The 25,110-nt window shown below is 39.9% G+C and overlaps 2 protein-coding genes across 2 annotated transcripts; one reads left to right on the top strand and one right to left on the bottom strand.

The window, feature by feature from the left end:
* Positions 1-26: 26 nt before the first annotated feature.
* On the top strand, positions 27-12,215 carry aldh6a1 (aldehyde dehydrogenase 6 family, member A1). Its single transcript, XM_041812724.1, has 12 exons — positions 27-180; positions 2,222-2,263; positions 2,346-2,420; positions 2,990-3,151; positions 3,231-3,309; positions 7,769-8,071; positions 9,272-9,393; positions 9,691-9,880; positions 10,382-10,563; positions 10,652-10,831; positions 11,689-11,787; positions 11,882-12,215. Exons 1-12 carry the CDS (start codon positions 142-144, stop codon positions 11,984-11,986), a joined length of 1,578 nt encoding a protein of 525 aa, XP_041668658.1. The 5' UTR covers positions 27-141; the 3' UTR covers positions 11,987-12,215.
* Positions 12,216-12,329: 114 nt separating this feature from the next.
* On the bottom strand, positions 12,330-24,765 carry LOC121526578 (basal body-orientation factor 1-like). The gene is made up of 11 exons (XM_041813224.1): positions 24,722-24,765; positions 24,380-24,632; positions 24,238-24,303; positions 20,187-20,300; positions 20,025-20,105; positions 19,880-19,944; positions 16,824-16,953; positions 15,803-16,284; positions 13,637-13,741; positions 12,840-12,908; positions 12,330-12,662 (listed from the first exon to the last, which is right to left on the bottom strand). Exons 1-11 carry the CDS (start codon positions 24,763-24,765, stop codon positions 12,563-12,565), a joined length of 1,509 nt encoding a protein of 502 aa, XP_041669158.1. The 3' UTR covers positions 12,330-12,562.
* Positions 24,766-25,110: the final 345 nt, after the last annotated feature.

Genomic DNA, 25,110 nt, shown 5'->3' with positions numbered 1-25,110 from the left:
AGTTAGGAAATTGCCTTAAGCCCGCCCACAGATAATACATCTTTGTTAGGAGAAAGATTGGACTCTGTCTTCTCCTGGCCACCGTACTACCTGCTGAGTGGGGTCTAGAAAAGTCGACCAACGCCTGGTAACATTTCCAACATGGCAACAACAGCGTTAAGATCCGTTCTGAAGGCAAAGGTACGTTATAAAAGTAAAACGTCTGTAATTGTAAATGGCTGCAAATGACGCAGGTATATTTGACAGCTCACATTGTTTACAAAGTGCCAGGTGTCATGTGCTGCAGGATTTAGGTTCCTGCTGCTGTTATACTGAGCTATTACAATCGTGTACGAGTAACTTATTCACTTCAAATTAGTTTTGGTCATATAGTTACACACAACTGAACTGATTTGGAATTTGAAGCATATTTTATTATTCATCATTTAAAGATTGAACCTGAGTAAAGCTTCTCACTTTGCCCCTGCAGGCTGGACTGCATTCATTCCTCCAGTTCTATCCAGTCCTCTTGACTCTGTGCCCTTCAGACCTCCTCATAACTCCATACTTTGTAGTTGTTCATTAATCTGGTTTGCAATCAGGCTGCAACTGGAAACAACCTGCATTGTGTATTTGGTGTGAGAGGAAACCAATCCTACAGTTACAGTATAATAATAAATTGATAATATCAGTGAAACTCAACATGTGGCCCTTGAGCAAGGACTTCTGGCCCTGTTAATGGAAAAGAATAATCCCCCCCCAGAAAACTTTAGGGAAAGGTAATTTGTGATATCAGAAATTATCCATTGCAAGTAATGGCAATGTGTTTGTTTCCCACACTTAAACAGTTTGCTTTAAATGTCTAATTTAATTTTCAGCCTTTATTTTTTGTTTGTGTATTTCCATCGGATGTGTACAAGAAAGAACATGCAAGATAACTATCATTGATTCCTGAGAAGAGAGAAAACATACTCTAACTTAACTGTACTTATGTTTTACTATAACAATTTCAAATTGGAGATTTGTGTATGTTGAGGTCTCAGCTAGCTGTTGTGTGTAGGAGGAGATTTTTAATTCCATTTCTTTTTTTCCAAAAAAGTTTTTTGCCTATAATATCTTGATTTTTGTCAACTCTGTCAGACACAAAAAAAAATTAACTGAATTCTACTTTATCAATTCAACATGAATCGCAAGTTTTCAGTTCTCTAATACTGCTATTCAGTGGTAATCTTTAGTAGGAAAATGCATTTATTTTCACATATCTTTACCACAATCCCATGAGTTTAAAAATTAATCTTTAATATTACCCATACTAAATTAATCATTTAAAAATTATTGAGTATATATAAGCTGGTATTTTAACATGCACAATAAACTGAACTTAGAATAATGCATTTTTTTGTAAAATGAACAAAACTCTCATCTGACAGATTTGCCAGTGTGGATAATAACTGACGGCTTAAACTAGCTTTTGAACCCAAACAATGATCTTTTAAGACTAAAGTTAAAGAAAAATTATGAAAATAAAGGTGAAACCAAGCTCTGTGCCTGCTTAAATTCAATTAGGGCTGTCATTATTAATTGAGTTAGTCACGGTTTATCAAGGTCCACGAATAATGCATTGTATATTTTTTAATCATGATTAATCTCATGCTTTATTGTTCCTTTCATTCCACTTTGGTTAAGGCATATCAGCCTCTCCCTGCAGCCACAGTGATGTAAAATAAGTCCACTAATGTGCCTTAATGTCTCATTTCACTTTTGAAATATTACAGACAGCTTAGTGGTTAAGTCAACGTCATCTAAATTTTTTTAATGTTCTATCATCTAATTTTCAATCCATAAGAATTTCCTTTTTCAACAGTCATGCTTATGTTTAAATCTTAGGAATACCAATAAAAGTAGGTCTATTTAAACAGGCAGCCAGTTACCCCTAGCTTAAGACAGTTGAAAAATCCAAACTGGCAAAAAAAAGGATAAAATGCAAAATAGTTGAATTTAAAAATGTGATTAAAAGGGTGTGATTAATTACAGAAATTCCAAGATTAACTGCAATTAAAAATTCAAATCTTTTGACAGCCCTAATATTTAATTATTCCTTTGAGCACATTGGACTCAAACCCAGAGGTCTTGGTTGTCTCTTGCAATGGTCTTTTTTTCAACAGTTTGGCTCTTTGGTTGAGTAGGGTTGAATAACACTGGATAACATTATTGCATTTAGTGACTTCTATTTCTTTCCCAGGTCCCGCTAAGAGCTAGCCGCATGTGCTACTCCTCCTCTGTGGTGAGAACAGTGTCTACCTACTGTCACTCTGCTGTTACATCAAATGTCATCCATAGGTGATCAACCCTCTCTCTTTTTACAGCCCACAACCAAGCTGTTTATTGATGGGAAGTTTGTTGAATCCAAGAGCACAGAATGGCTGGATATTCACAATCCTGTAAGTATTAGACCAGGCCTAGATCCATAAACATGTGCCTGTTAACTAGGGTTGGCTGATCTGGTGTTAAACATAAAATCTGGTTTTAATTTTTTCCACATTAAACCTTATTTACGATTTAAATAAATTTTCCTTTCTTGCTTGATATTGCAACATGCACTTATGGAGTGGAGAGAACAATGGTCAACTTCTGTATCAATCATGGAATGCAGTCTTTTGTGGATAAAGATAATAACTGCTTCAATTACCAGGTCAATATTCAAATAAGAAATATAAATTTGTGACTTTTAATCCTCAGCCCTAACACATATCTGTGATACTAAAATAATTGACTGCTAGTAAGAAATACTTCTACTAATAATAAATGATTATCTTAAGGAATAAATGTTGAAATTTGTTATTTATATTTGATCATCTCTGACCTACAGATTTATGAAAAGCCGGTTAAAAATCAGCTACAATTGATCTGTTGTGTAATGTTGCATGGAGTAAAACAGCACGTGCTGATTAGAACAAATTGATCTTAGCCTATTATTCTAAATTGACTTATGGTCTCCGCTTCTCTGCAGGCTACCAACGAGGTGATCTCCCGTGTCCCCAAAGCCACCCAGGAGGAGATGCTGGCTGCCGTAGACTCCTGTTCCAGAGCCTTTGCCTCCTGGTCTGAGACCTCCATCTTGGCCCGGCAGCAGGTCTTCCTGCGCTATCAGCAGCTTATCAAGGACAACATCGTAAGTCACAGAGTCAGGCGCAAGTGAAAACATGAAGCAGAAAACAAAGGAGTGACGCAGCAGTTGTCTTGTGTTGCAGAAAGAACTTGCAAAGTCCATCACAGTGGAGCAGGGCAAGACCCTCGCAGACGCAGAGGGGGATGTGTTCAGAGGATTGCGTAAGTTTATCTTACAAACACACGTGCACACACAAAGGGCAAAAGTGAACTTTTACATGTCATGTAGGCTTTGACGTCTGTTAAAGGGAAAGTTAATGAGTTACACTGACTCTGCATGAGCATAAATCAGAGTGGGTCATTTTAAATGATTGCTTGTAGTTATCAACCTTGACTTGTATGTTGAAAAAAGGAACTTAAGTTGGCAGATATTTAATTTAAAAATATCAAAATAAGCCTTTATCTCCTGTCATCATTACTTTCAGAATTGTTCCACATCTTGTGCTTACATAATTACATATAGTTTAATCAGGAGAGACCAGTGACTGATTTAAAGATAACCTTTTATTTTACATGTGTGATGAATTATATTTATTAACATAGCTGTGATACTTAATTCTTGTCAGAGTCTCTTTGACGCTTGAACTCCACTAGGACATAGCGTGATTGAAGGGTGTCTGACCTTAGCGGCGGAAAGATCTATCCCCCAAAAGAAAGGGGCACAAGCCCCATTGTTAACACAATTTGATTGATTCCATGGAGAGATTGCTCAGTGAGCAAGGGTGAAATTATCTGAATTATGTGAAGGGCCATAGATGATAATCAAAACATACAACTTAATTTGGGTCATGCTGAAACAAGGTGAACTTAAGTTTGAAGAGATTAGCCCTTCAAGAGGAATCAAGGAGAATGTTTTACAGAATGGTTACTTACCAAACAGGCATAAGTAATCAGTCCTACAAATGGATATGTATAGCAAAAAGATCACACTGATACGTCAAGAGTTAATTATGAACAAAGATATGGCAACACTATCTTTCTAGCAGAGATGGTATGAAAACTGGCGATGCAACAGTGGTGGAACTGATATGAAAAGCTTTGAGATGATGCATTGAGATGACAATGCTACTGAAAAAGGTTTTAAAGAGGTTAACCCCTTAAATTTGAAATTGATGACCCCCCCAAAAAAAAAAAAAAAAAAAATTGGAGACCTAACACTAGAAGAGAAAATGAAACAAAATGAGAATTTAAAACATTACCCCTGATGCACTGATTACAGAGTTGCTTAAAGCCACCCGGGATGAGGCCATCAATGGCTTAGGGACCACTTGGTTAGCAATGTGGAACCAGGAATGGGGCAGATTGCTTGGTCCCACCTGAAAAGAGATGTAGAGCCTTGGATGGCTTAAGGACAGTTTGCTTGATGCCACCTGAAATGAGAAATCAGATATGAGATATTAGGCAAGCTACAACTTAGAGAACTGCTATGTCCTACTGCCACCTGAAACGAGATGCATGGCCAGCAAGTGCTGACAGGGGGGAACACATTCATACTCATAGTAACACAAATACAGAATATTTTTGTGAGTTGTTTATCCCATTTGATGCGATGCAGGCTAACAATTGTTTAGTCAGTTTATTTTGCCCATTTGATGTGATGCAATTTTGCATCTGTTAAATCTTGTTTGTTTTGTTTGTTTTGTTTTTTAGCCCCTTTGATGCATTGGGAACTAGCAACTTTCAGCCACCAGTGATTAACCTTATTTCATACAATGCAAGGCTGGCAACTGTTTACCACAATTCATTTTACTTTATTTTATGGGATGCTAAGCTAGCAACTCTTTAGTTGATTTGTTTTACCCATTGGATACGATTTGATGCGATCCGTTGTGATGCGATGCAGGCTAGCAATCGTTTAGTCACAGTTTGTTTAGCCCATTGGTTGCGATGCGATTTAGCATCTATTTAATCACAGATTGTTTAGCCCCTTTGATGCAATATGAGCCACCAACTTTCAGCCACCAGTGATTAACCTCATTTGATACAATGCAAAGCTGGCAATTATTTATCCACAGTTCGTTTTACCTTATTTTATGAGACACCAAGCTAGCAACTGTTTGGACACAGTTTGTTTTTAGTTATTTTATGTGATGCCAAGCTAGCAGCTGTTTAGCTAAAGTTTGTTTTACCCTGCTTTATGCAATTCTAAGCTAGCAACCGTTTAGCCACGGTTTGTTTTAACTTGTTTTGGGCAATGCAAATCTGGCAACTGTTTAATCACAGTTTGTTTTACTTTATTTAATGTAATACTTAGCTAGCAACTGTTTAGTCATACTTTGCTTAGCCCCTTTGATGCGATAGGAGCTAGAAACTTTTAGCCCCCACTGTTTAACATTGTTTGACGCAATGCAGATCTGGAAACAGTTTAGCCAAAGTTTATTTTTACCTTATCTTATGCGATGCCCAGCTAGCAACTTTTAGCTAGTTTGTTTAACTGCTGTTGCTGGGAGATGTGAAGCCAGTGGTAGCTTAAGGACAGTTTGCTTTGCTCCACCATAAATGAAACGCCCAGGATTTTAGTTAGTATTAGTGATTACACTGCAAGCAGTTTTATTTATTAATTTATCTATTTTTCACTCCCTTGATTCTAGTCTGTATGACTGAGTTAAGAATAAGTTGCTTAGACCCACCAAACATTAGATATTAGCTAGCAATAGCTTAGCAGCAGGTTACTCAATCTTGATAGAGTTTGATTGGTTGCACATAGAAAATACTTATTTGGATGCTTGTAGTTAGTGATGAGAGCAAATGGCAATACCTCTCAGGGATAGTTTGCTTAGTCCCACATAAGATGAGATGCACAACCAGCAGTTTACTTAGCCCCACTTGCATTTTGTAATACTTACAAATAGCATAACCCTAATGGGACAAAGGAATGCTTAGGTCAGCAATGGGACTGCAGTACTTGATATCTAGAATAACATGCAGAATATGTATGAGCAAGCTTTATCTTTTTTTTTTTATCTTTTTTTTTTTTTTTTTAATTACTGTTATTTATTTATTTATTGTGACCCAACATCATTTGTTTAGGTGGGACTTTCACACATCACCACCAGTAATATGCAATTTGCAAAGCTGTGCGCTGACGATGAGATTTGCAATCAGTAGTTTCATCAAAATCATATTTGCAAAAGCCAAAGTGACATTTAGAGCCATAACAGAATATGTTAACAGGAGCAATGACTGCATTATTGCTACCATAAATAGGTGTACACCGTACACTGATGAATATAATACAGGGGGAATGCAGCTGTGCACAATGGTTTTGCAAAAGAAATGACCATTATTACTTTTTGATACATTTATACATTAGTGATGCAGAAGGCAAGCAGTGCTATTAGTTTTGCTAAGAGGTGTATTCTGGGTATTCAGGATCCTTACAATCATTTAACTAGTAATCTATTACCAAGCCCCTCAGAATGATAAATTGTGACATATCACACACTGTGATTAATGTGAAACCTGGTAAATAAATACACAAACTGGTCCAGGATGAGCAGTTTGGATGAACAGAGCTTTTACCTCAGATGGGAAATTTCCTCCTTTAGACCACGCTTTGAAAGTGAGGCGTCCTTGGAGAACCATTTTGATTGGATGCTCTTATTTTGAAATGTTGTACCTCTTTTAGCAATTGCAACTTTACTCCCGTTTTTACTTTTACTTTATTTTGAAGGGCGTTTGATATTTCCGGTATGTCGTAACTTTCAGCAAAATTACGTAGAGCAGGCGCCCATATACTGAGGCTTCAGTCCCAAAAGCAGTGGTTGTGAGATCGATTCCTGGTCTCGGTCCATGTCTTTCCCCTCTCTCTCCCCATATTTCATGTCTCTCTTCAACTGTCATATCTAATAAAGGTCAGTGAAAGCCCAAAAAACAAACAAAAAGAAAGGTAACTGCTTTGTCTGTTTTGGTATATTTTTTTGGAAACAAAGTAGACAGCTGTCCAAGTTGAACAAATCAGTTGTGCAAAGAAAAATAACCAAAATCATATGAACTTACAGTGTATTCACATTTTTTCAACTATGTTGCAGCCTGATACTACAGTTAAAAAAAACCCTCACTTTTATACTCAGTAGTCTACAGTCAGTGCCACAACATGACAAAGTGAAAACAGAATTTTAAAAAGTTTTGCAAATTAATAAAAAAAAAAAAACCCTGAACTATCACACTGACATTAGCCAAGAGCTGGTCAACCAGCCAAAGTGAGCAATAAGGGGAGATGGATCCTAGTAAGAGGTTTGACCAAGAATCCGATGGTCACTTTGACTGTCCCACTTCCACCCAGGATCTCTGGAGCTCAAACTTCCAGAAGGAAAAACATCACTGCAGTCCTCCACTGGCATCTGGGCTTTATGGCGGGGTGGCTAGACGGAAGTCTGTTCCCCGTTCAAAACACATGAAAGCCTGCTTGGAATTTGCAAAAACTCAACATGATGGGTTAGTGAGTGTAGATTAATGAGAAAAAAATGAGTTTAAATTATTGTAGCATCAGGCTGCAACAGAACAAAATTAAAGAAACTGAACTGTGCCTGAATATTTTCCAAATGCACTGTAAGTCACACTAAGCAAATTAACCTGACACACATGAACTTATATGTTGCATGCATCATTTTCCTTGCAGAGGTTGTGGAGCACGCCTGCAGCATCACCTCTCTGATGCTCGGTGAGACTCTGCCCTCAATCACAAAGGACATGGACACCTACACATACCGCCTGCCCCTTGGGGTCTGCGCCGGCATCGCCCCCTTCAACTTCCCTGCTATGATTCCTCTGTGGATGTTCCCTATGGGCATGGTGTGTGGCAACACCTACCTGCTGAAGCCTTCAGAGCGAGTCCCGACCTGCGCCATGCTTCTGGCGAAGATGCTGCAGGACGCTGGTGCTCCAGATGGGACGCTGAACATCATCCATGGCCAACATGATGGTACGAGTTTGTCTGTAACTTTAGCCAGTGTTTATATGTCATTCATATATATATATATATATATATATATATATACAGTGCTTAACAAATTTATTAGACCACCTGTCATATTTGTCTCAGAGTCCATCCAGCATCATGAAGTGCTTTAATGCGGACTCTTTCATTTTCAGTGAGTTCTCTACGTTTTACCATTTTGAACAGGATTGAGGAATTTCAAACTGAATTCACCTTTTTATACCCAAATTTGAGCCAGCTCAGTGGGCCTCTCTGAGAAGTCAGAAATTAATCAAACATAACATTCAACCACCAAAACTCATTTTTCTGTTCAGGAAAGCAAGTAAATAACTATAATTCGACATATTAATCAGAAATAATAATGTGCTTTACTGTTTTTTCAGTTTTTTTGTAAATCAGCAAATTTGAAAATTCATGGATAACAATAATAATTATATTTTAACATAAAAAATATCATTTGGGTTAAAGAGCTTCTACATATTGGTGTATTAACCATTGCAGAAACATAAAAAATGATTTTGGTAATTACCAATTCTGTTAATTTAGGGCAGCTGTGGCATAAACCTTCCTTTGGGTGGTGTTCTAATAAATTTGTTAAGCACTGTATACATAATAAAACTGGATCTACAAGGTCAAAACAATTCACCAAGATATTTGCTTTGCATAAAATTTTGATTTTTTTTCTCCTTTTGCTGTAAAACTGACTTTGATCATGGTAAGACATCACAAAAAATCAGAAATGGTCAGAAAATATTTAGAGGAGCCATCAAAAATGATGTGAAAATACTTTTAGTAAGAGATCACTTCTTACAAATACAAATAAGATGTCCGTAACAAGATGTCCTTGGGCATTAAGTTCTCTCATCTTGGCTCTTAAGAGTTTTAATACGCATTTTAAAAAAGAAAAAACACCAGCATTTCAATATTACTTTTGTCAAGTCAGTAAAAAAGCATTAATTTCAATTAAAAAAAAAAACTAAATTAGGAATGAGGCCAATCATAAACAGTAATATTTTTCAGTGATTTTTATCATTCTCAGTAATGCAAAATCGCAGCCTCATTTCTTTTCTATTTCTTTTAAAATGGCAGTTGGCAAATTACCAAATTATCCATTACACTGTATTGACAATTATAGTCAAACACAGCAACTTTGATTGTTAAAACTGTATGTCAATTCCTCCACAGCTGTGAACTTCATTTGCGACCATCCAACTATCAAAGCCATTAGCTTTGTTGGCTCCAATCAAGCTGGGGAGTATATCTACGAGAGGGGATCTAAAAAAGGCAAGAGGGTCCAGTCCAATATGGTGAGCATGATGGGATGATATAACATTATCTGACCCCTGGTGTAAATGTCCACAAGGTGGTAGCATTGGTCAACAGACTTTGGTTTATGGTGGTTTCTTCTCCTCACTGCCAGCTGTACAGAAGTGAGATAGTGCAACAGATTTCAGCTGTGCATCACTGTTAAAGGGCCAAGTTGTGAATAATCCCGTTCCATTAAATTTCATGCCTGTCCGTCAATCACATAAGGATTAAATTTGTGATTTTCTCTGATTCTGAGATCAAACAGCAGGAGGCTAACCACTTCTTATGCACTGCAGGGAGCCAAGAACCACGGTGTGGTGATGCCTGATGCAAACAAGGAGAACACTTTGAACCAGCTTGTGGGTGCAGCGTTTGGCGCAGCGGGACAGCGTTGCATGGCTCTGTCCACGGCCATCCTGGTGGGCGAGGCTCGGAGCTGGCTGCCGGAGTTGGTGGAACGAGCCAAGGCCCTGCGAGTGAATGCAGGTACCGCACCCCGTCACTCCATCCTTAACCTCTGTCTCTCCTGACCTTTGCTTCCCCTGAGGGCCTTCGGTTTAGTCATCTCGGTGGCCACCCACGCTGCCCTAACCACACCTCTCGCCTTCTGCGCTGTTGTAACTTCGCTTTGGAGTCAGCTGGGAGAGACGGCCTGTTGAGTCAGCCATGCTGCAAATTTGTGGCCAGATCCGCGGTTTAGACCTAAATAGCGGTTCAGAGCATCAAACCTTTTCAGAAAGGAATGATGTGGAGTAAAATTGAGAAGGATTTTCCCCGTTTGCCGTGATACGGACTCTAATTTGTGTCGTACACAGGAAACCCATAAGTATCCACTTTTGAGGGCGTGCCTGAAGGTGCCCCTCGTCCTGGCTTTTGCGTGTTTGTGGAAAAAGACATATTTGAATGTCAGTGCCAGTAATGTGCTCACATCATGCAAATGCCATACTATGTAACCTTATAGCTGGTTGTTTTTTGGGGCCCTGCTAGGAGACCAGCCTGGGGCAGACGTGGGGCCCCTGATCTCTCCGCAGGCCAAGGAGAGAGTGTGCAGTTTGATCCAGAGTGGAGTGGACCAGGGAGCTAAGCTGCTGCTGGATGGCCGAAGCGTCAATGTCAAGGGTTATGAGAACGGCAACTTTGTTGGTCCCACAATCATTGGCAGTGTCACAGTATGTTGGTTTAGCATCTTAAGTTGTATTTACCTCTGTGTAACATCAAAAGTTTGACTGTAAAAGTGTCGATTTTTGTCCTCCGCAGCCTGAAATGAAGTGCTACACAGAGGAGATCTTCGGGCCTGTTTTGGTCGTCCTCGAGGCAGAGACTCTGGATGATGCCATCAGTTTGGTCAACAAGAACGTCTATGGCAACGGAACAGCTATCTTCACCACAAATGGCGCCACTGCACGCAAATACACTCACGAGGTGGACGTGGGCCAGGTGAGTGGCTGCTGCCTCCAAATGTGTTCCTCAGTTTTGAGAGAAAGGAGACATTCACATCAGTCTGTCATGTCTGCGCAGCATCTCAATCTGGAGGCTCATCACTTTTCTGTTTGTAAAACATTCACACACATTAAAAAAAACAATTATTTTCCATGTCAAGTATAGCCTTGTTTGCCCCCTCACCTAAAATAAACACCTTTGCGCCCCTTCCCTCCACTTCCCCTCCTGCATAGGCTACAAATAGCAACAGCAAATATGTGTCTTACCTGAAAACAGGGGGACATAGAAACCTTTTTCCAGGTAGTACTCGAGGAGGGAAATCTTAAATTAAACTCAGAAAGGGATTCCTAGGGTCCTGTTCATGATTTAAGCATAAACATGGCCAGCTTTCCCCCTGTTTGTTTGCCTGTGAAGCCCTAGTTATGCCCTGTGTTTGCTGTTCACATGTCGGGGAATGCTGTGCAGGCCATGTGCTGTGCTCCTCTCCAAACCTCGGTGCAACAAACATCTACTTTTCCTTTTTTTCCCCTCCCTGCACCTTCGCCAAAAGGCCTTAGTGTTCCAAAGTTATTCCTGCTGTATCAAACATTTAAAACCAACCTTGCCAAGCCTCTGCTGCTTTCATAACAAAATGTTTTCTTTAGGGTTTCTTCTCTTCAATAAGAACATGCTACGCTCTAACATAAGCCGCAGGTTTTGTTTTGTTTAGTGTGACCATGTTGGTTTGTTTGTTAGAGTACACAGATTTACCACTCATCTGCCACATCTCACTTGTAGCACTTTAACATCAGGGGGGATTATTTTAAAAAGCTCACAATTATGGAAATTGAAGGAGAGATACTTGTTTTCCACAGGTGGGAGTCAATGTTCCCATCCCGGTTCCACTGCCCATGTTCTCTTTCACCGGATCAAGAGGATCCTTCAGAGGAGACATGAACTTCTACGGAAAACAAGTACAAAATAAACAAAAGCATCACATTGTTCCAGGTGTGAATCCAGCACTGTTAGATTTTAATGGAAATGCTTTTATCTTTTTTTCTTCTTCAGGGAATCCAGTTCTACACTCAGATTAAAACAGTAACCTCACAGTGGAAAGCAGAAGACGCCACTTTGAAGAGTCCTGCAGTAACAATGCCAACAATGGGACGCTAAATACTCCATCTAAGAGCTCCTTTTGACCTGGACGCCCTTGTTCTAGATATAAAACAGAGTATTATTTTCACTGTGAATAGTTTCTAACTGAAATAATTAGCTTTAAAGACTTGATATTGGAGTTCTATGTGAAGATACTTTTTAAATAAAGCACTGTTGCCAAGAAATATGCAAAAGATCTGTACAGCTGAGACAGTGCATTAAAACCAATGTCATTACCTTGAATACAAGACCAGTATTGTAACAGCTGTGCACTTTATTTTCGCGTGTATAATCCTCATAAATGATGGGCTCACTGCATTTTGTTCCACTGACCCAGCATTTATATTGTTTTTGTTTATTCCCTGGTACATATTTTGGGATCAAAACTCCAGAAAGTAGTTTTTACTTGAGGACAAAGCCTTTAAATAGATAAGAACAAGCTTCATACATGAAACAATACTCATGAGAGGTGTATACATGCACGTTAAGATATTTATAACAAGAACAAACAAACATTTGTGCTCCATTTGTAGACGTGTACAAAACAAAGGCGAACAGCAGAGTTCAATGTTCACTGCAGAGGCCAAACAGAGGTCAGGTGGTGTGCATATCCGGTGGGCTGTTTGGGTTCGGGGGCAGAGTGGGCTCAGGCATCTCTGTGTTGAAAGTCGCTGGGGATTGCTCCTCTTTAATTCTGTAAGACAGTCATCATTATGCAACACTGAACCGCAACTGTCGAATAAATCATACGTTGGTACTTGGATGCTTTCTAAGCTAAACATGGAATGTGGGACCAATAAATCTGCTCAGGCTTCTCAATTGCAAAGATGAGGTATAACTTAAATTCTCCTGCATTCCTCAAGGTGCTTACCCAGCAGCATCACTGTCAATGTGGCTCTTCTCAGAGGAGGCAGACAGAGTAAGAGGGTTACTCACTTTCCTATCAGAAAATGCAGAGTTGCAGTTAAACACCGAACCTCGAAGTGTATAGCCATGTTTTAGCACATTGGTGTTTATTCACTTGGACCTGCAGCCTGTCTTGGAAATAGGGGGGTCACTTTAGGTCAACCCGATTCACATGTACTTGAATACTACTAACGGACTCAAGAGTCGCCAAATGTTCTCTGTTATTCTGCAGGACTAGGTGCCAGACCACTGCTAACATGAATATACATTTCTGCCTGCCATACCCCCATACATCCAGATCCCCTGCACACTCCTCTCTGAGAATCATGTTACCAGCTGCTCTCTGACCACAGGCGTTCAAAGAACAAAATAAACAGCCAGTGCACGTGAAAAGGGGCCAATCGGCTTGAAGCAAATCGACGTGACCAGATGTTTGTTTCCAAGCACACGACTCTGTGGCTGGGCCTATTTTTACTATTGTGCCCAGACTCTTTATTCATTCTTTTTAAGCAACTGGATGGAAAAGAAAATTGGTTGAAGCCTAACTGATGTTTTATGGTATCCTCTTCTTCTGAGAAAATGGCTGTTTTAAACATTAAAAAGAGGGAGGAGCCACATGAAGTTTGGCTGTAACTACTGCTCAGTTAGGTCACTGCACTTTGTTCATTGGAGGTAAGTAATTCAGTTTTCAGCCTAGTTCACGGTTTAAAAGAGCACTCCACAGAAAAATTATGCAAACTTATACTGGAGAAGTTTTACTACCTTGTGGCCCGTTCATTCATTTTAGCAAAGAGAAGACTGAGCACTTGTTCCTTCTGCTCCCAGGTGAGATCTGAGATTTGAACTTTGCTTCCTGGCAAATGACCCCTGTAAAAAAAAAAGATAAAAGTCTTAGAGTGTGTCCTAAATGGCATACTTGTGTTTGTATAGCTACTTTATTTCAGGAAATCGAGTACACAGTACATAATCACAGCTGGCAAGTATTGTCTTAAATCTTGGACCGCCATTTTAGACATACAGATGGTGATAACGATTTAACTGTTTTGTCCCCCAGCTACTTTTTTAACAGCAAGTTGTAGACAGTTGTTAGGCAGTAATAATCAAAATTTGACGGCTAATTTCACTCACTATTGAATTCATGCAACTTGTATTTTATGTTAACATTACTGGCTTCAAGAAAACAAACTTACTTTGCTTTAAATGCCTTTTTCTTGATTAAAATCGGCAGCTGTGGCTAACTAGCGGATGCTAGCATGAAAAATGAAGCCAATGCGGAAGTGCAAAAAAATTGCAATACAGCGAGTGTCCACTTGAGGCTGGCTGCAGGAACACCAGAAGTCCCATCTGGACACCTGTTAAAAAGCTGATTTTACACTAGAAATAAACTGGCCTTGTTCAAAAACCCAAACGTGTCTCAGGAGCTAATGTCTTCATGTGCTCTCACTGTGTGGGGGTTGAAATTTTTGTACCATTATGGTTTGAATTATATTTAGGAAAAACCTCACTATGGACTGATTGGCATGTCTCATTTGATTGACAAATAGCTCGACAGGCAGAAGCTACTTTCTGTCAACCAGAATACTAGCTAGCAAGCTGACAGGAAGTCAAGCTTAGTGGGCGGGCCATTAGGTCGATCGAAAGCTCAGTTGAGACCGTGATTTCAATATGGAAGCCGCCCCGGATTGGCTTCGAGAGCTGTTTGAGTGCGCCTATTTTAAGCAGACGGCTGACATCACACAGGGTTTGTCCAATTCTTTCTACAGTCTATGCATTTGAGCTTCTCAGATGTGTCAAACCGGACGCCATTTGCAAAAGGGGGAGTCGCAACTGACAATATATACAATTCAGTGACATTAGGAGATCCGCTGTTCTGATGCTCGTAACTCCCTGAAAAATGAACTGATTTTCAAGCCACTTGTTTTGTCACAAACATCAACGAAAGGCTCGTATGTGTAAAGCAGAAGGCCTCCACAATAAGGATCTGAGTCTCCTCTTTAGTGTCAGATTTATGGACAATCTAGGTTTCCAGGGTGTTAACACCTTGAGATCTCTTAGATTTCAATGGGTCCATGTCCAGAGAAGTGATGATATTGTTCTACTTAAAGCCATCTTCACCAGCTTCAATCTGATCATGGGGCTCGAAGAAGTCTTCCTGATGGACTACATGCCAGCTGGGCAGGTGTTTCAGTCAGTTGGTGAGGGTGTTTTTCCTTCCATTTGTTTCGCCGCTGATGCTGATGAGCAGACCAGACTGGTGTTGAAAGCTTTCCGCTGAAGCTGCACTGGGGTTGGTTAGGGCTAGAAGGAGGGGTAGGGGTGGAGAAAAGCAAGAAGAGGAGAAGCACTGCAACCTTCTAGAATTTCTGTATGCAAACCTTTGTTTTTAATTTCATCAGGTATCCTTGATCATTAATGCATGTCTGACATTGTGACAAAACAAATGGCTTGAAAATCAGTTCATTTTTCATTGAGTCATGAGAATTTTACTGGTCGATAGACCTCGCACCATCATTGGCTTACATTTGTCAGTTGCTCTCCCCCTTTTTGTATATGGTGCTTGTGTGACACAATGTCTCCAATGAAATCAAGCTGAACAGATGGTATCTATGTATTGATATCTGTGCCGATATCTGCTATTTTACCAATATGGCATTAATTTGAAAGTGTCTTTTCTTCCATGCTAAATTCTTGCATGGTTTTAAATGTGCCATCAATACTCTGCATTTGGGTCTATTTCTCAATGTGAACGGAATTTGCGCTCTCATGCAATAAAAACATTTAGTATTTAGAACAGAAAAATGCTATTTGGAACATGCAAATAGTCTGCGCTGAGACTGGACAACTGCTTGAGCTTGGGTGTGCTCAGTGCTGAAATACATAGCTTTAACATATCAAAAAGAAATCTGCATATCTAGAAAGTGGACCCACCACCATGCAGCTGCCTCCATGTCTGTACAAACAGAGTTGGTACTGGGGGGGCACTGATGAAAGGTGCGGATGGGTGGGAACTTCAGCCTTCCCGCTGTGGTTTCTCTCATCCTCCAGCGATAATCCTTCTCTGCCTCCTTTTTGTGCTGCAACCTGCTGGCTGTGATCTCCTGCCTCACGTGATGAAGGGCATCATGGAAGAACTGTGACAGCTCCGTGTGCTGCTCCACAATGGTTCCCGCTAACCTCTTGATGTGCGCTAATTCCCTCTCCCGCATGGCAAGCACCTTCTGCAGCTTCTCCAACTCTATCTGACTGGCCTGGGTCACAACCTGAGTCTTTTCTCTTTCCCTTTCTAGCTCTCGCACAGATTTCTTAACTTTAACTTCCAGGGATTCTACTTTAGCCCTCAGTTGAATGAGCTGCTTTTTCTGGGTCTCTATCTGAGCTACATTCTTCTTTGCAATCGACTCCAACGTGTTCTGCGTGAGTTGAAAGAGGAGCAAAGTGTTAAAAAGGATGACATTGAGCTAACATTGGAAAAACTTCATGCCAATGCAGAGCTGAAACAGATAATGGTTTGTATGCTGGCTGCGGTACTGATGAGTGAGTGGCCAAGCCTTCATCAAGGTGGATTTACTCTCTGTATTTACTGTCATCATCACAGGTAAGATTAATGCACCCAATATTTATTTGTCTTGATGAGTCGGTGCCAGAAACCTGTGAAGAAGAAGCCACTAAATTTGAACCCATCAACCAGTGGAAACTCGCCACAACCACTGAACACTGAAAGGCTGGGTTGGAGGCAGGAGGTGGAGAGGAGTGGGACCACAAGCAAAATACACAGGGTCAGCACAAGTAAACAACACAAGGGGAAAATCCACCTGAAATATATTCTGAGCACATCTGACAAGTGCTTCATCACTGAAATGATTGAGAATGCAGATGAATGGTGTCTATCCAACCCCTCTACGTGCCTTATAGTATCACTGCTGTTTGCTGTCCTACAGTTCAAACACACCTTGTCCACTGCCAGAGATACATTTTCCTCTGCCAATGAAATTTTCTCTTTTTCAAGCTCCTTTACTTCTTTCATGAGATATTCCAGCGCATCACTGAGCTCACTGAGTCGGGGGATCTCTGCGGACTGCCTAGATATTTCACAGAACAAACAAAATTGATCATTAAAAGCTGAATTTGTAAGTATTACAAGGGGAACAAATATAATTTTGGATATACAGGTGCATCTCAAAATATCAGAATATCTCAAACAGTTCAAAAAAGGATATATAATACAGTAATGTTGACCTTCTGGAAATGTATGCTCATTTATCCACTCTGGTTGGAGCTCCTTTTGCACAAATTATGCAATGCAGCATGGGGCCAATCAGTCCGTGGCACTGCTTGGGTGTTATTAAGCCCAGGTTGCTATGATAGCAGCCTTCAGCTCGCCTGTATTGTTGAGTCTGGTGTCTTTCATCTTCCTCTTGACATTTACCCAGAAATTCTCTATGGGGTTCAGGTCAGGCCAGCTGGCTGGCCAGTCAAGCACAGTAATACCATGGTCAGTTTCTGGTAGTTTTGGCTTCACTGTGGGCAGGTGCCAAAACCTGCTGGAAAAGGAAATCAGTATCTCCTTAAAGCTTCTCAACAGATGGAGCGTGAAGCGCTCTAAAATCTCCTGAAGACAGCGTTGACTCTGGACTTAATAAAGACCAGAGGACAAACACGAGCAGATGACATGGCACCCCAAACCATCACTGACTGTGGAAACTGAAAACGCTGGACTTCAAGCACCTTGGATTCTGTGCATCTCAGATCTTAAAAGGAACCCTGCATGATCAGACAAGTTCATCTTGTTGGATAGATATTTGTATCTCTCAAATGTATATTGAACTAAAAAAAACTCACTTAATATCCCAGATATTTGCATTTTTAGTAAATTTGAGCTCATAAACTCACCTGGAGGCCACCATGTTTTGGTCTGTGTGACGTCATAGTGCCGCAGCAATCTTCGTTGCTATGCAGTAACAGTTTTTCAAATGATTTTTCTGCTTGCAGCTGTAGCTGACACGAGTTTGCTGCGTGTTGGTTTTGTCTCCCTGCTGTCAAAGCTGTCATTCCCCCAACATTTTACCTCAATAAATCTCCCTACAAGTGACTGGATTCAGTTTATAGTGTAAGTGTGCCGGGAGCTTTTCAAAATAAAAGCAGTATGTACATACGAACGGAGTCTGTCCAAAGAGATGCTAAAGTGGACTTTTAATTTGAAAAGTGCAAACCGGAAGTGCTTCCATTTTGTGTTTACCTTTACCTGAACCGTATGGAAACAGAAAGCTTCATAGAGAGTAGAAGTTCGGGGAACAACATTATTAAACAGATGCATTTTAGCTTGTGGCCTTCATCTGGTTCATCAAAGAACAGATTTCAAACATATTCTGCAGATGTGGACATAAATATTTGCTCCAACAAGGTGAGTATGGCTCTGTATTTATCATTTTCCTGTCTAGATGGACAGATAACCGCTCGTGGTGCCAGGAAAAAAATAGATGAGACCTCAAATTTTAAAATTCTCCGTGCGTGAGATGTGCAGCCTCTCTGAGATGCAGCCCTAACACTGGCTGCCAGTCTGCACAGAAACGGTGAGGAGCACTGCGGAACAGTGATGTCACAGCGCCAGCACGGACCAAACCATAGCGGCGTCCTGGTGAATTTATAAACTCAAATTACTCAAAATGCAAATATCTAGTGCGTTTTTTTCGTTCAATATGTATATGAGAGATACAAATGTCTATCCAACAAGATGAACTGGTCTGATCGTACAGGGTTCCTTTTAATCCAGAATCCAAGGTGCTTGATTTCCAAATGAAATGTAAAATTTACCTTCATCTGGAAACAGGACTTTGGACCACTGAGCAACAGTCAAGTTCTCTCTCTCCTTAAGACAGGCATACACTGTGTGATTTTCCCCTGAAAATGTGCGTGTTGGTTGTACGTCGTAAGTTATTCAAACACACAGTATGAGTTGACATTCCACCATGACTGTCATGTGGTTGGCTTGAAATCGCACAGTGTATGCCTGTATGAAACTTTAGTCAACGTGAGACGCTTATGACATCTGTGGTTCAGGATTGGCTCGACTTTTAGCCCACTTCCTGGACCCATCTGTGTCGTGGCTCTTGTTTCCAGCCTCAGTCCACTCCTTGTGCAGCTCCCTTAAGTTCTTGAATCTGCTTTGTTTCACAGTCCTCTGAGGCTGAGCTCATCCCTGTTGACTGTGCTCCTTTCTTACCACACATTTCCCTTCCAGGCAACGTTCCTTGATTATGCTTTGATACAGCCTCCGAGAACAGTCTGCGCTTTCATCAGTGACCCTTTGTGGCTTATCCTCACTGTGGGGTGTCAATGAGTGTCATGTCAGCAGTCTTCCCTATGATTGCAGTTGTTTGTACTGAACCAGACTGAGAGAATGAAGGCTCAGGAAACCTTTGTAAATTGGACTTTTACACTATATTCTAATATTTTGATATCGTGGATCTTTGATTTGTTATGAGCCGTAAGCTGTATTCATCAAGATGACAACAAAAGTCTTGACACGTGTTACCTTATATAATATGAATCTATAATATATTGAAATTTAAATATCTGGAGTAAATCATGGGAAAATGTACTTTCACTGGTTTTTTAGTTGACAAAGACAAGCTAAGAGCATTAAATCAGTCACTTAACACTGACTAAACCTGCAGGACCACACCAGTATCAATGGTAAAGTTTTATGAGCTGCAAAAATCACTAAATATAGCTGAAATGTACAGTTCACAGCCTCAGAGGTAATAATCTATGGCTTCCACACATGCATAACCCTCTTCTGGGGTGGATAAAGATGTGATCATTGGCTTCACTGATGTACACTACCTGAACATGAGCAACCGCTGTGGTTGAGAAAATAACATTAGCTCCAGCTATATATATTCATACACATAAACACTGAAGTATTTTCTCTTGTGATCTGTGCACATCAAAGAGGAGTTATAAGAATAAAATTAGACTGTAGAAGTCAAGTAGAGACATGCTCACATAGCTTCATTGCAGGCCTTCTCAGGTACGACTTTCCTTTCCTCAGCTTCTCTCTCCAGCTGAGCCTAGAGAGAAGTTTCAAAACTCACCTCATGTTTCACATTCACTTACTGCTTTTAAGGGTATCTTTAAAACTCAAGATTACCTTTTCCTCCGAGAACTTGTGCTCCATTTGTTTTAGATTTTCCCTGTACGCCTTCTCAGCAGCATCCTTGCTTTCTCTCATCTAAATAAAGCATCCGTATTGGTTTACATGAATGAAAATTCTTTCATAAAAACAGCTTATGTGTATGTTTTTGGTCCTCACATCTTTAAGCTCATGCTCCATCTGAAATATTTCCTCCTGGATCCTGTCAAAATCACTGGACTTCTTTCTCAACAGTTCCTTCATCTCATTGATTTGTAGTGTGTAATCTTCAGTCTGTTAAAACCAATCATATAATTAGATGCACAGGATGAAAAAACTGTATATATTCAATGCCAGCCTTCAGTGTTTAATTGCATCCACCCTTCTATATAGATGCTGTAGAGTTCCCATAGCAGCAGCTTGTATAAGTAAGGATTTTTTTTATTCCAAAGTTCACACGGGCCATGCTCTGCAAAAACCAACTTAAGCACAGATCAGTCAGGCTGAATACCTCAAGATGCTACTGTGGATAAACCAGTCAGAGCAGAAATGTGACAAAATGACCAAAGCCATGAGAGACTGGCAAAACAAGCACCCACAAACATGTACATGACGACTAAATGAGAGGTTATCAACCATTTGATTACAAGTTAAGGCCTAATCGTTATTCTTCACATAACTCTGTCTACATTAATGGAAATCAGTTGTATTTTTAAACTGTGTGACAGTAAAAAGGCTAGCTTTTAAAGAAAACATCAAACATAGTTTTGCACAATGACGGCAGAAAGTGTAGTTGGTAAAGCCTTAATAGAATAATTTATAGGCAATTTTGGACCTTTTTAGGAATGCTGGAGCACCCCTTAAACAAGTATAACAGGGGTGACTTCCCTACTAGGAATTTTTCTAGTTTGAGAGAAATGTTGCAACTAACTTAATTTTAGGTAGCGAAACACTTAATTCTCAATGGTAATCCCATATAGGATGCAAGGGAGTTTCATCCCTTCCTTGATAAATGGCAAAACCCCCGCAAGTTAATCATGCAGAAGGTAGGTTTTCTGGTGAGATAATACTTTTTTTAAGGCTTTTTTCCCTGCATCATCCAGTCACTGGTTAATCAGAATTCCCAGTTACCATTACACCATGGGAAAGTGGCAAAGAGAAAGTCAGTGTTGAAGAAAACTCGATTTAAATCTTGATATAGTTAGACCAAAATGCACGTGGGAGACTCCCTGGTCTCCCTGAGAAAGTTCTTTGGTCTGATGAGACCAAAATGATGCTTTTGGCTGTCAGAAAAGACGCTATGTTTGGTGGACACCAAACCCTGCACTTCACCACAAACACACCAACCCCATGTAAAGCATGGTGGTGGCAGCATCATGCTGTGGGGATGGTTCTTGGCAGCCAGCCCTGGCAGGCTTGTAAAAGTAGAGGGTAGGATGAATGCAGAAAAATTTTGGAAAACCCTGGTGGACAATCTTACTCAGTCTGCAAAAGAAAATACGGCTCGTTAGCTATACAGAAGTGGTTCAAAGACAACAAGGTGAATGTTCTGGAGTGGCCGAGTCAAAGCCCAGACCTCAATCCGATAGAGGATTTGCGGCTGAATTTAAAAGGGCTGTTCTGGGCAAAGAAGGATGGAGTAATATTGCATTGTCCAGATCAAGGTTTTAACAGTTTTGGATTTTTCATTAGTTTAAATTTTTATTTCGTTTTCGCTTTCTGTGTTCAATTTCCATATAGTTTTTATTAGTTTTGACTGCTGGTTTGTTAGTTTAGTTTTTATTTTGCAAAAATGCTTAGTTTTAGTTTAGTTTTTATTAGTTTTAGTGTTGGTTTTAGTTTTTTACAAATAGATGTCGGGACTGAGTGAGCGTGATACATTTTCAAAAACATATTCAAACATGCTACTCTTCATTCATCATTTATTTTTAATGATGATGTTTGAATACAACTCCAGACATAAAACTACCACTATGTGAAGTCTTAACCAATCAGATCAGGCAATTTTACACTCCCCTGACTTGTGTGTAGGTGCCAGTCAGTACGGTTGTGCTAAAGACTAAAACTGAGGATATTTGTCTCCATTTCTATTTTATTTTAGTTAGATTTGTAAACGAACTATACAGTTTTAGTTAGTTTTCATGTGTTTTTTGGTAAAGCTTAGTTTTTATTTAGTTTCAGTTAATTAAAGTGATTTTTTTCATTTTAGTTTTAGTTATTTAGTTTTAGGTATAACCTTGGTCCAGATGTGCAAACCTAATTGAGACCTATCCACTCAGACTCAGTTCTGTGATTGCAGCCAAAGGTGGATCTACTAAATACTGACTTGAAAGGGGTGAATATCTATGCAGTCACTTATATTGTAAGTCAATTTATATTGACTCTGGCTGACTTATAAAATCAATAAAAGGATAAACATCCAAGGGGGTGAATACTTTTCTAGGCAAAGTATAATGGTATTAGTATTACTAGAAAATCAGAGAGCGCAGACCTCCACCATTAGCCCTAGCTCCCAATAGTGAAGAATCCTTTAAAAAATTCCTGGATCCAGATGTGATCAGGATCACTCCCAAAATCTAATTTGTCGATTAGTCCCTCCTCGGTGGGGTGGAGACACGGTGAGGCAAAGCATTTGCTTTGCTACGTGTGGACTGTCATGGTGGAAGCACCCATGGTCTCACTGGACGACTGAAAGTCATGGCAGAGGGTGAATATTCCTCTATTCCTCCCAGCATTGTGAGTATTCTCGCTACAATTCGCTGTCTTTCTCTCTGTTACGCTCCAACTCGTCTCCTCGACCGGGCGTGCATCTTTCAAAGTCTATGAACTACCAATCTTTCAGTAGAAACACACCAAAAACATGCTGCTGGGATTGAAGTTACTCAGGTCTGCCATCTCCTGGTGTAAAGTGCCATTAGCCCTATCTCCTGATAGTAGAGAATCCTTTAAAAAATTCCTGGATCCAGACGGTGATCCAGATCAGTTCCAAAATCAAATCAGTTCTTCCTTATGCCATTTGTGAAATTTCCTGAAAATTTCATGAAAATCCATCCATGACTTTTTGAGTTATGTTGCTAACAAGCTAACAAACAAATGGACAAACCCACCCGAACACATAACCTCCTTGGCGGAGGTAAAAATAGGGTTCATAAACAATGACCTATATTGTAGTAGTGTGAATTTCTAGTGTTTTTTCTTTCAATAAAATGAGTTGTTTAGCAGGGGGATACTACACTTCAAAGAAACTTTACATGTCCCAGTTTCTTCAGGAGCTCAGCACCTCTAAAGGTTTAATCCTAAAATTGCAACAGGAATAATTATTTGACTGACCGAATTTCTCAACACTCAGTTTCATCATGTCTCCTCTTTGAGAAAACAAGGCTTTAAGTGCCTTTGATGAAGCAGTTTCCATTAGCTAATTTAATTTGTGAGAATGAACCCTTTAATGAGAACGTCTTGAAGTCACATCGTCAAAGTTGACCACAAAACTGTATTTTTTGTCCCAGTAACTGGACATATGTGACAGTTGTTCAAAATAGAGATGTTTCAAGTTTGTCCAGACCATATGCCTCTGTTTTCCTCCTCTTATTGGACTCTGTTTTAACAGCATGAAGTAAGAGCTGGAAGATGGAAAACAGCTGCTAGCAAAAGAAGCAAAGCTTTTTTATACCTTTTATTTTGTCCAGTAAAGCCACTTGGATTTTGTCATGTCAGTTTGACAGCTTGATCTTAACAAGGAGGAGTAGAGGTCATTGAGGATAAAAGGAGTCAAAATAAGTCCCTGCTTTGGTGTGTGTAGGGTTATGTAACTTAAACTGGTGTTTTAGAGTAAAAAATCTGTGTGACATGTGAATTTTGGTTAACTCATCAAGACCAACAGTGTGACTTTTTCCCCGCCAAGCACTTTCAAAATAAGGCTACGCATTTGTGCTGTGGCCACCGACATAGATTAAAATAACATTAAACCATGTAACTTGGAATGTGAGGGTTTGTTTTTTTATTTTATGGTGGTTTTGTGTGCTTGTTGTTTTCTTCCATAATAAATGTCAACATAATTACACACAAGACAGCTGCTAACACACAGCGCAGCACATTTTTCAGATGCTACAGGTTTGATTTGCGCACAGTAAATCAAAGCAATGGCCGTAATTTTCTACCATGAAGCATGTTTTATAGGCCGATGGAAGCTACTTTTCTTTTCTTGTGGTTGTGTTTTAAAAAATGCACTCACCAGTTTGTTTTTCTCTTCACGCGCGAGTAACTCTTGAGTCTTGAGGCTTTTTTGCAGCATTATAATCTGTCAACAATTGAAAACTTTATTAAAACATCGCAATACTCATTGTGTTAATCTACTATCATATGCAATCCCAAACCTCCTCCGCTTGAGCGTCAGTTTTTCTGTACAGTGAAGCAGTCACAGCGAGAGAGTCCTTCTCTGTGTGGTACAGTTGGTCGGTGAGCTGTTGGTTAGCCAGTCCCAGCTTGTAGCAACTCTTGGTGCACTCTGCCAGTGACGTTTCGGTGGTCTTTAACCTCAGCTCCCAGATGGCTGCATTGGTCCGGGCCCCCTCAATGTCTGACTCCTTTTCCGCTTTTGACTCCTGTTTCACATCTTTCTTTCCCTCCCTGTGAAAAATAGGAAGAGAAAGTTCAGTTTGATTGTCCGTTTGAACAACAGTAAAGCCAAAAGTGTTCAAATAGGTCAATGCACGTACTCAGCGTTTGCCTTCTTTACTTTGGTGACTTTTTTCTTCAGCATGATAGCTACATTTATGAACTAAAACCCACTGTGCCTCTACATGGAGAGGTTACCAGGTAGGCGAATTATCCAAGTTTGCAAGCTCCTTCTCTAAATGTTTGTTGTTGTTGTTGCTATGGCGAAAAAATCTTTCCTCTTAAATAATGCAAATAATAATCCACTTTATTCCTAGCTCTCATGATACTTTGTGGTCTCTCTTTTTAGAGAGATTCAGAGATTATAAATGTTTGAAAGTCATCTGTTTCATTTCAAAGGGGATGATCGATTATTCTGCTTCTGCTACTATCAAGAAATGAGAGAAAAATATTGAGAAAGTGATAACATAGCATATTTTGCCAACTTTTT

Source organism: Cheilinus undulatus, linkage group 18 (genome assembly GCF_018320785.1).
Source record: "Cheilinus undulatus linkage group 18, ASM1832078v1, whole genome shotgun sequence".
Taxonomy (NCBI): domain Eukaryota; kingdom Metazoa; phylum Chordata; class Actinopteri; order Labriformes; family Labridae; genus Cheilinus; species Cheilinus undulatus.
The sequence above is the reverse complement of the archived record's forward strand: the minus strand, read 5'-3'. Positions and strand labels throughout refer to the sequence as shown.

What these genes read in the sequence shown, in the direction of transcription:
- LOC121526578 (XM_041813224.1), bottom strand. Translation starts at nt 24,765, where the DNA reads ATGCTGAAGAAAAAAGTCACCAAAGTAAAGAAGGCAAACGCTGA. An exon ending in ACAAGTTCTCGGAGGAAAAG is followed by an intron (nt 19,945 to 20,024) that starts GTAATCTTGAGT and finishes ACTTCTCTCTAG; the next exon opens with GCTCAGCTGGAGAGAGAAGC. An exon ending in ATGAATGAACGGGCCACAAG is followed by an intron (nt 12,909 to 13,636) that starts GTAGTAAAACTT and finishes ATTTTCTGATAG; the next exon opens with GAAAGTGAGTAACCCTCTTA.
- aldh6a1 (XM_041812724.1), top strand. Translation starts at nt 142, where the DNA reads ATGGCAACAACAGCGTTAAGATCCGTTCTGAAGGCAAAG. An exon ending in GGCCCTGCGAGTGAATGCAG is followed by an intron (nt 9,881 to 10,381) that starts GTACCGCACCCC and finishes GGGCCCTGCTAG; the next exon opens with GAGACCAGCCTGGGGCAGAC. An exon ending in CAATCATTGGCAGTGTCACA is followed by an intron (nt 10,564 to 10,651) that starts GTATGTTGGTTT and finishes TGTCCTCCGCAG; the next exon opens with CCTGAAATGAAGTGCTACAC.